The following is an 11,463-nucleotide window of genomic DNA, read 5'->3' as shown; positions in this document are numbered from 1 at the left end:
ACAACAAGAACTCCAGCATTTGACTTTAGAAAAACTTATCAAAGGTGGTCAAAACGGGGAAAAATCACATCACGGCTGGCTTTCTCTATTCCCCTCCATGTCCAGATGTGGTGCTTTGAACAACCCGTTATAAAACCACATATATGTGCTGTTAAATCTAACAGAGAAACAGACAACCTTCCTGCAGTTAGACCCTGAAAGTGGACTGGTACCCTAGTACTCTGAACTATGTGGTACCAACATAAAAATCAGTATGCAAAATCTCACAACTTTTTAAAAACAACACTGATTATTCATATATTGCACATACCGTTAATCTCACAGAGAAAAATATATATATATTGACAGAGATATGAATACTTATTACTAGATTTGTGAGTAAGTATTATTCTTACCTCATGCATGCTACAAGGAATGTTTACCATGCATGCACTACTACAGCAGTAGAATATTTCCTAGCTCATATAAAAGCTGTCTTAAGGAAGCATGTTTTTTTTCCCCCATACAGGTTTCACCAAAGTTCTCCAGCATAAGACTATGAGCAGAAATGCACCATGAAAATAGTCGGTTTGATACGTAAAATAATAATTTAGAAAATGCAAGTAATGTATAGTGGCAGTGAGTTGTCTCTTTGGTGACCTGTATCAGTGAGCTAGCTATTTGCACAGTAAAATATTAACCCCCACGTCCCATCTAACTCACCCGAACCCAAAAAGACGACTAAAACACAGCAGCCGTGATATGTTGTACGAACATGGAATGCTATGAAGTTCTTAAGCGGATGCTGGAAAAAGAGAATGGCATGCTGGAAGAGATGGAAAATGGGGAGATCATGCATTAGCTTATGTAGGGGCGAAGATATTAATGAGGAAGGACAGCAAGGCAACTTTCCGCAGTTACCCCTGCTTGCTTCTTAGGTTTCTGAGCTTGGCACAAGCCAGACAGAGAGAGAGAGAGAGGAGAAAAACAAGTTCCGTCATGCAAGCCAGGAGTGCACATTCTTACTGTACAACAACTGGAGGGGGGTCGTCAAGTGAAGGAAACAAAGAAATAAAACACCAAGCATGAATAAGTGATGCACTGAGAGACATTCGCTCCACTTTCCCACCCTATTCTGAGCTTAAAGCAAGCGATGGATGGAGAGGCTTGGGTTGTGGAGTATGTGCACCTACCCCCTCCCTTCTACTGAAATACACGGCCATGAAAGAGAAGGAAGGTTTTGTACAGAGCTAACAATCACTGTGGGCCAAACAGAGCAGGACTAAGGCCTTCTACCCAAAGGGTCCAGGAATGTAATATCCTTAAGTTTTCGCATGTGGAAAGCTGGCAGGACTGGCAGTAAGCTTAAGCGTGTTCGCAGAGAAACTCCGTTCTCCGATTTCGTTCTTCCTTCACAAATCATCCCCACAGACACAAATTGACCAAAGGTGTCCTAATTCTTTGGACTCGTTTCCATTGGAGAGGAAAAGTCCTCTACTAGTTGGCAGTTGGAGGGAGTAGAGGGTACAGGAACGTTCTCTCTATGCTACTGTTGTTTCTAGTGGTTTGGCTACGTTTTGGCTACCATTACAAGCAGGACGACTACTGAAACCGTCAACACAGATAAGACTAACTCCATGCAGACACTTAAAAACAGAGATGCAGGACACTACCCTCCAAACATGTTGGATGAGGGAGGGACAAGGTGGGGAAAGCAATGGAGACGTCCTTTCTATCAATGCTTCGCCTCCGATAGCTTCTTCTCTGATCTCCTCTCCAGATATCCTGGCAGTTTAGGCTCCTAAAGCCTTTAAAGCAAGGGTGGTTAATCCCTTCCCAAAAGGTTTTCTATTCTCCCTCCCCTAGAAAGACAAACCCAGGCAGCTATACGTCAGTGAGCATCTTGGTGATGTTTACATAGTTGGTGTTAGCAAGAGTACAGTTGCCAGTCTTGAGGTTCTCCTCACGGAAATCCTCATTGCTGTTGTTCACGGCTTCCTGGATCTCCATGTAGTCCGACTTGCTCATGGTCGAGCCACTGCGGCTCTTTTTCAAGTCTTCCGTAGAATCCATCTTGGGCACGCTAGTCACATTGAGGTATTGCGCCTGTTCTTCTCCTTCCGTCTCCCTGTGGTAGAAGTAGTTGAAGTTGGACACGATAACGGGTACAGGCAGTGCAATGGTCAACACTCCAGCAATGGCGCACAAGGACCCTACAATCTTGCCTCCGATGGTTGTGGGTACCATGTCTCCATATCCTACAGTTGTCATGGAGACCACCGCCCACCAGAAGGCATCGGGGATGCTAACAAACTGTGAGTCTGCTTCGTCTGCCTCGGCGAAATACACAGCACTGGAGAACAGGATGACTCCGATGAAGAGGAAGAAGATCAGCAGCCCAAGTTCCCTCATGCTAGCCTTGAGTGTCTGGCCCAGAATCTGCAAGCCTTTGGAGTGCCGAGACAGCTTGAAGATCCTGAAGACTCGCACCAGCCTGATGACCCGCAGAATGGCGAGGGACATGGCCTGCTGCCCCTGCTGGCCGTCTTCTGGGCTCTCAGCTAGTTCAGTGCCCAGGGTAATGAAGTAAGGGATAATGGCCACAATGTCAATGATGTTCATGATGTTCACAAAGAACCCTGCTTTGCTGGGACAGGCAAAGAAGCGGACCAGGAACTCAAAGGAGAACCAAATGATACAGAGTGTCTCCAGGATGAAGAAGGGGTCAGTGAAGGAGGTGGATGTGTAGCTGGCTGTGGAGTTGGAATTGACCATGTGGGCTTTCTGCATGTCCATGTCCTCATTGCGAAAAATGGGCAGTGTCTCTAGACAGAAACTGACGATGGATATGAGGATGACCATGACAGAGATGATGGCGATTATCCGGGCTGGGCCTGAACTCTCCGGATACTCGAAAAGCAGCCACACCTGCCTCTGAAACTCGTTCTCCGGCAGGGGTTTCTCTTCTTCTTTGATGAAACCCTCGTCCTCCCTAAATATCTCGATGGCTTCCTCCCCAAGCTCATAGAAGCGGATCTCCTCAGAGAAAATATCCAATGTTACGTTGACTGGCCGCCTCAACCTCCCTCCAGACTGATAGTAGTAGAGAATGGCGTCAAAGCTGGGCCGGTTCCTGTCGAAGAAGTACTCGTTCCTAAGTGGGTCGAAGTAGCGCATTCTCTTTTTTGGATCCCCAAGCAAAGTGTCTGGGAACTGCGACAGAGTTTTGAGTTGTGTCTCGAACCGCAGGCCCGAGATGTTGATGACCACCCTCTCGCAGCACTCATGGTCCGGTTCTGGGTCATAAACATCCTGCGGCTGACCAGGGTGAGCGGCCGCTTCATCTACAGGGTCACCGGTCGCAACGGTCATGCTGTGTCTGAGACGAGTGTAGAACAGGGAGGGGAAGGTAGAATATGCCTTCTCACTCTTTCTTGCACTTCAGGTAAGCATCCAGGCTTAACTACAAGAACCAAAAAGAGAGAAAAATAATGGTTATAAAATGCTCTTTACACAAGCACTCCAAAGGCTCTTTGTGTTATGCCTCAATTTATTTTTGATCCAGCATTTGTTTATTTATTTATGAGCTTATTTAAACATCTATCATCTGATTCTTTCTTAATTTTTTCCAAATTCATGCTGAAATGACCTCCAACTCCACAGCACTCCAAATGAGTTCATGCGTCTTATATTATCTATAAAAGATGAAGCAGTCCGACGTCTAATTCTGCTGGGATACCCTGTGTTTGCTTTTATCTGTCTGCAAGATCAATACTCTCCTTGGTAAAAATGTATCATTCCTTTCAGGGTTCAATTATGCACTGTAAAACCTAATCGTACTCTGAGTGCCCTACAATCGAATTGGACCAAAACACTCCCAGCATGCATTAGCACCGGAGGTTTGAATATCACTGATCACAGGCTTTTGCTATTCTGAGTGGAGGCAGGGAATATGATGCAGGACAGTATGTACTGCTAGCTGGTGTTGCTACTTAAATCAGCTCTAACGTGGATCAAAGGGAGGGGTCCACAACACTTTACAGACGTTCAAAGCATCCTGTATTATCACTACCAGCACTCATAACACATTATATACATTTACAAAGCCCAAGAGGCATTCATAACATGCTAGAGACAGTTACAACACAACTGCTGGCATTCATAACTATAAACACTCATTAAACATTAGAGACATTCATAGCATACTTGCAAAACACAGTTATTTACAACACACTACAATAGCACTACTGACATTCACAACACACTATGAACACATTTTGGATATCTATATCACACTATTTTTGTCACTGAGGATGCAAATATCATTTAACACCCTTCACTTAAATATGGTCTTAATACACTACATTCAAAACATGTTGCAGACATTTAGGACACACTACATTATCATTACTGGAATTCAAAACAAACTATAGACATTCAAGGCACACTACATACATCCATAACACACTGTATTATCACTACTGGCAATAACAACACCCTATGTTATCACTACAGACATTGATAACACGCTATAGATACTATCTTTATATGCTATTTTTATTGTTAAAGATGCAAAAGCTATATTATACCCCTTGCAAAGATTTTACAGCGTCTTAATACACTATGATTATAACATTTGCAGTATAGTATATCATCACTACTGGCATTAATAAGACAATATACATCAATAACAGCCTATGTTATCACTACTGCCATTCATAACACATTAAAAGTATGTTTAGTACAGACACACTACAGACACTACGGGGAAAACACTAAAGATGTATATAACACAGTATATTATCACTGTTGACATTCATAACACATTCTAAACATTCAGACACTTACAAAACAATATAACATTATATTATATTAAAACTACTGGCCTTCATAACACATTAAAAACATTCATAACCCACTACATACACTTACAAGAAATACAAACATTACATTATATTAAAAACATAGGCCAAAACACTACTATATAGATAGTATACTACAGTACATTATCTATATTATCAGTGTTGGCATTCATAAAGCACTATGGACATTAACAACACCCTGTTTTATCACTACTAACATTCATAACACTATGGATATTGATAACTCGACAGACACAAGACATTACACACACCCATATATCATCACTTTTGGCATTTATAACATACTATACACAGTTACAACACACTATAATACCACTACTGCCATTAATAACATTATAGACACAATTTGTACATCTATAATGCTGTTTTTGTCACTGAGGATGCAAAGGTTATTTTATACTTCTTGCAAAAATGCTATATAGTCTTAATACACTATGTTCATAACAGAGCATTCCGAACACACTATATACATCACCCCATGCTATCACTATTGATGCAATTTAGACACTACAGACACTACAGACAGCCATATATAATCACTACTGGTATTTATAATATATGACTTCAATTCCAAAAAAATTGGGATGCTGTGTAAAATGTAAATGAATGTAAATAAAAACAGAATGCAATGGTTTGCAAATCTCATAGACCCATATTTTATTCACAAAAGAAAATTGAACACATATTAGATGTTCAAAGTGAGAAATTTACCATTTCATGAAAAACATTAACTCATTTAGAACTTGATGGCAGCAACGCATCTCAAAAAAGTTGAGACGGGGCAACAAAAGGGTGGAAAAGTAAGTGGTACTAATAAAAACCAGCTAGAGGAGCAATTTGCAACTAACTCACATTACTGGGTATAAAAAGAGCATTTTAGAGAGGCAGAGTCTCTCGGTAGCAAAGATGGGCAGAGGTTCACCAATCTACAAAAACTGGAGAGGAAAATGTTCCTCAACGTAAAATTGCGAAGACTTTGGATGTCCCACCATCTACAGTACATAATATCATCAAAAGATTCAGAGAATCTGATGAAATCCCTGTATGCAAGGGTCAAGGTCGACGGTCAATATTGGATGATTGGGATCTTCGGGCCATCAGGCGGCACTGCATTAAAAACATAATTCTGTACTGGAAATTACTGCATGGGCTCAGGAACACTTCCAGAAAGCACTGTCTGTGAACACAGTTCGCCGTGCAATCCACAAATGCAAGTTAAAGCTGTATCATGCAAAGAAGAAGCCATATATCAACACAATCCAGAAACTCTGCCGTCTTCTCTGGGCTGGAAGGAAAATTTCTTTTTGGAAACCGCAGACATTGTGTCCTGTGGACTCCAGGGGAGAGGGACCATCCAGCTTGTTATCAGTGCACAGTTCAAAAGCCTGCATCTCGGATGGTTTGGGGTTGCATTAGTGCCTATGGTGAGGGCAGCACACACATCCAGAAAGACACTATCAATGCTAAACAGGATATAGAGGTCTTAGAACAACATATGCTCCCATCCAGACAACGTCTCAGAAGAAGAGTCCGGTTGCTGAATTGGCAGTCCAGTAGAAAACATTTGGCGCAAAGAAAAATCCGGCAAAGAAGACCCAGGACTGTTGAGCAGCTAGAATTCTACAAGAGGCAAAAATGGGGCAACATTTCTCTCCCAAAACTCCAGCAATTGGTCTCCTCACTTCCCAGACGTTTACAGACTGCTGTTTAAAGAGGAAGGATTGCTACACAATGGTAGACATGGCCCTGTCCCAACTTTTTTGAGATGTGTTGCTGCCATCAAGTTCTAAATGAGTTAATATTTGAAATGGTAGAATGTCTCACTCTTAACATCTGATATGTGTTCTATGTTCTATTGTGAATAAAATATGGGTCTATGAGATTTGAAAATCATTGCATTCTGTTTTTATTTGCATTTATTTACATTTTACACAGCGTCCCAACTTTTTTGGAATTGAGGTTGTACTACAGACACTGACAACACCCTGTGTTATCACAACTGCCGTTCATAACACACTGCAGACACTATTTGTACATCTATAATGGTCTTTTTGTCACTGAGAATGCAAAAACTATTTTACACCTCTACCAAAATGTGACATAGCCTTAATACACAATGTGCAACACACTATTTTATCAGTATTGGCCTTCATAACACACTATAGATATGCATAGCACATTAAGGACAACTGCAAAACACTACAGATGTACATTACACATTATATTATCACTACTGGCAGCCGTAACACATTCTAAACATTCATAACAACAACGCTACAGACATTCATAAAACACTATAGACACTATTTGTACATCTGTAAAGCTATTTTGTCACTTAGCCTAGCCAAAAAATTGACATGTTCTTAATACACTACATTCACAACAGAGCATTCATAACACATTATAGACATCAATAACAGCCTATGTTATCACTACTGGCATTCATAACACATTCTAAACAATAATACCACACTACAAACACATTATAAAACAACACAAACATTACATTATATAATCACTATTGGCCTTCATAACACATTACAAACATTTATAACACACTATAGACATTAATAACAGCCTATGTTATCACTACTGGCATTCATAACACATTCTAAACAAAAATAATACCACACTACAGACACTTACCAAACAACACAAATATTATGTTATATAATCACTTTTGGCCTTCATGACACTTTAAAAACATTTATAACACACTGTATACATCAATAACAGCCTATATTATCACTACTGGCATTCATAACACAGTATAGATATTTATAGCACACTACAGACACTTGCAAAACACTAAACATGCACATAACACAGTATATTATCACTATTACCATTCATAACATATTCTAAACATTCATAATATACAAAAGATATTCATTCATACGACATTATAAACACAAAATACTACAGGAATCCATTACACACTACTGGCATTCAGAATGCACTAGGGACATTCACAGCACCCTATGTCATCACTACTAGCATTCATAACACACTATGGATATTCATAATACACTACAGACACAAGACACCATATATCATCACTGCTGGCATTCATAATGTTCTATAAACACTGACAACACCCCCATATTATCACTGCTACAATTCATAACACACTATAGACACTGTTTTTATATCTATATTACATTATGTTTCGCACTAAGGATGCAAAAGCCAATCAATGTCGATAGGAAAAAATCAGGTATGGTTTTAGTGACTGTGTGATAAAGACAGAGTGTGAGGAACATGCAGACTGAGCACTGCAGCAGAGCAACTCCAGCGTTCGCCTGTAATGCATGAATGAGTCTTCCTGATCCAGACTCACCTCTGAACTGCAGCAGTGTCTGACCACACGGGGCAAATCAGCTCCCACCATCTGCACCTGCTGGGGCAGTTTGGGCTCTTTCCAGGGGAAAATATTCCTCTCCCCTCGCTCTGTCTCTCTCTCCTCGCTCTCCTGCTCTCGCTCTCTCTCTCCCTCGCGCTCCTCTGCTGCAGTGCTGCTGATCCGCCCAAACACTCCCGCTGCAGCATGCGCCGGCCCAGAGAAAACAGCACGGCCAGCTTTCACCTGTCCCTCCGCACCTGTCCGTCCACACCTGTCCTTCTGCACCTGCCCTTCTTCACTCGTCCGTCATGTCCATCACTTTCTACGGACAAAACGTGCAGTGCCCTCCCTCACCGGACACCTGAGTATGAGGAGTGGAGGGGAGAGAGAGTGGATATTGAGAGAAAGTAGAAAAGGTAAGAGAGAGATTATGATAGAGAAGGAAAAAACAGAGAAAGAATAGGATAGAGAAGAAGAAAAGAAAGAGAGAGAGAATAAGAGAGGGAGAGAAAGAGGAAGAGAGAAAGAGAACATACACAGAGAGAGAAAAAATGGGAAGGAGAGGTAGGGAAGGGAGACAGAAAATAGTAGAAGAGGTAACAGAGGTTATGGTAGAGAAGGAAAAAAGAGCGAGGATAGAGAAGAAGAAGAGGGGTAAAGGTGGGGGGGAGGGTAGAGAAAAAAGATGGAAAGAAAGTTGGAGACAGGTAGAACAGATAGAGAGAAAGAGAAAGAGAGATGTATAAGAGATGGAGAGAGAGAGAGAGCGGTAGCACAGATATGCAGAGAGAAAAAGAAAGGAGTACGACAGAAAGGTAAGATAGAGAAAAAAGGGGGGAATAAGAGAGAGAATAAGATGGGAGGAAAGAGGAAAGAGAGAGAGGGAGAGGGGGAGGGGGAGAGAGAGAGAGAGAGAGAGAGAGAGAGAGAGAGAGAGAGAGAGATGCTGTAACAGTGCTGTGTGGGAGGATGCTGAGCTCAGCGCCTCCAGGATCTCTCCTCATCACACATATCTGCAAAGGAAGGATGAAGAGAGGGGGCAAGGAGGGCAAGAAAGGGAAAAATGGGGGTGTAGAGAGGAAGGTAGGGGCAGTTTTCTGCCCTGTTCTGCCCCAGGTAGGAGCCTAGTGGGGGTTAAATGACAAGAAAGGGGCAACACGGTGGAATCTGCTGATAGGTCCCACCTACAGAGCAGGCTGGGTGAAATGCGCAGTGCAGCAGGGCTTGGTGGGGCGGGGGGGGTACTCGCGTGGACTCGCGTGGATTTGCCCTCCGGCGCTTTTAGGATGGGGCAAATCCACGACGAGCCCTGGTGCACTGCGCATTTCACCTCCGCGCGCTCTGGAGGGGGCAGATACGTAGATTTGGTGAAGAAAGACCAAACCGAGCACTACAGCAGCACAGCAAAGCATGCAAAAAACACACATACACATCTCTCTCTCTCTCTCTGTTTCTATGTCTCTTTCTCTCTCTCTTTGCATGCTCTTTTCTCTTACTCGTTCTCCTCCTGCGCTCCTCTCGTTGCTCCTCATCGTTCTCTGCTGGTTCGGGCGGCAGTTGGGCGCTGCTCCCTTCCTGCCCCTCCCCACCGGCAGGGGGGGCCATTTAAAGGAGCCGCGCTGCTGTTTTTATTAGGAAAGCTGGAAAAGTTTTTCTGTTTCTTTCCTGTTTTTTCTTCTCTTTTTATTTTTTCTTTTCTAAACGGTGTATTTGTGCACACTATAATATATAATACATTTGGTTTGTTTTTTTTTCTTATGTTTTTGCACCGTATTGCCTTATTTGTGTGCATAAATATAATATTTTGACTACATTTACTGTATTTATTTTGCTTTAATGCATTGTATGCTGTACTTTCATAAATTTGTTTATTACTTTCACATTTTGTAATTTTTACATTTTATTTATATTTCTACATTTTGTTCAGTTCTTTCTTGTTTTATTGTATTTGTTTTATTTTGTGTACTGTACTTTTAATATTTCTAACAGCCAGTTGATGCAGGAAAATATCCTCAAAAGACTTTTATTTCAGTTTTTAGTTTTGATCAATATTTTGTTGGATCATTCAAGGATCCCATTCAGCCTACTGCAGTTTAGCCCCGCCCATTCAGCCTACAGCAGTTTAGCCCTGCCCATTCAGTTTACAGCAGTTTAGCCCTGCCCATTCAGCCTACAGCAGTTTAGCTCCACCCATTCAGCCTACAGCAGTTTAGCCCTGCCCATTCAGCCTACAGCAGTTTAGCCCCACCCATTCAGCCTGCAGCAGTTTAGCCCTGCCCATTCAGCCTACAGCAGTTTAGCCCTGCCCATTCAGCCTACAGCAGTTTAGCTCCACTCATTCAGCCTACAGCAGTTTAGCCCTGCCCATTCAGCCTACTGCAGTTTAGCCCTGCCCATTCAGCCTACAGCAGTTTAGCTCCACCCTTTCAGCCTACAGCAATTTAGCCCTGCCCATTCAGCCTACAACAGTTTAGCTCCACCCTTTCAGCCTACAGCAGTTTAGCCCTGCCCATTCAGCCTACAACAGTTTAGCCCTGCCCAGTGTTTCAGCCTGTACATCGTTTTAAACTAGGCACAATATAAGGCAGCCAATTAGAACAGAGCTCGTTTACATGTATCAGTAGCAAAAAAAATTACTTTCTAATTCTGTCACAGAAATTAATAAAAAAAAAAATAATAATAATAAAAAAAGCCATGGAGGAACCCCTCTGCATAATATAGTAACCACACAAACATTCGTCCATCTACCAGCATCTCAATCTCTCCACACATCTCACACACAGGGTTTTTCTGAGGAGCGTTATTTATGAGGTAAGCAGGTCATTATGATGAGTGCACACAGCTGCACTGCTGCACTGCATTAGTCTGGCTTTATTACAGCTGCTGAGATCAGGACTTTCTCTGATCATCTGGATAGTAACAGAATGAGATCAGGAAACAGGAACTCCACTGGAGGAACACATAGGGACAGGGTGCATGATTGCACAGGACAAACCCTGCTGTATTTAAGCTCTGCAAGTGTATTTCCTTCCTTATTTTCTTGTTAAGTTTTGGTTGGAAACAAAATTTTTAAACGACCAACTGAAAATTATCCAATCAGAATTTTTACTCATTTTCTTCAAAACAATGGGATCTAACTGCTCACCATGGGGCCATGAGGGACAGGGATACAGTCTCACTTCCTGCTCTAAAATGCAGGGGCATGGCATAATAAGCTCCACCTACAGACTAAAACTGTGTGTTTCAGTAGTGACATGA

At 42.0% G+C, this 11,463-nt stretch overlaps 1 protein-coding gene across 1 annotated transcript; it reads right to left on the bottom strand.

Annotated features, from left to right (window-relative positions):
• Positions 1-1,610: 1,610 nt before the first annotated feature.
• LOC118822573 (potassium voltage-gated channel subfamily A member 2) lies at positions 1,611-9,783 on the bottom strand. Its single transcript, XM_036591711.1, has 3 exons — positions 9,702-9,783; positions 8,203-8,566; positions 1,611-3,442 (listed from the first exon to the last, which is right to left on the bottom strand). Exon 3 carries the CDS (start codon positions 3,349-3,351, stop codon positions 1,864-1,866), a length of 1,488 nt encoding a protein of 495 aa, XP_036447604.1. The 5' UTR covers positions 3,352-3,442; positions 8,203-8,566; positions 9,702-9,783; the 3' UTR covers positions 1,611-1,863.
• Between the last annotated feature and the right edge of the window lie 1,680 nt (positions 9,784-11,463).

Source organism: Colossoma macropomum, unplaced genomic scaffold (assembly GCF_904425465.1).
Source record: "Colossoma macropomum unplaced genomic scaffold, Colossoma_macropomum, whole genome shotgun sequence".
Lineage (NCBI taxonomy): Eukaryota > Metazoa > Chordata > Actinopteri > Characiformes > Serrasalmidae > Colossoma > Colossoma macropomum.
This window is presented reverse-complemented; position numbering and strand designations above follow the sequence as displayed.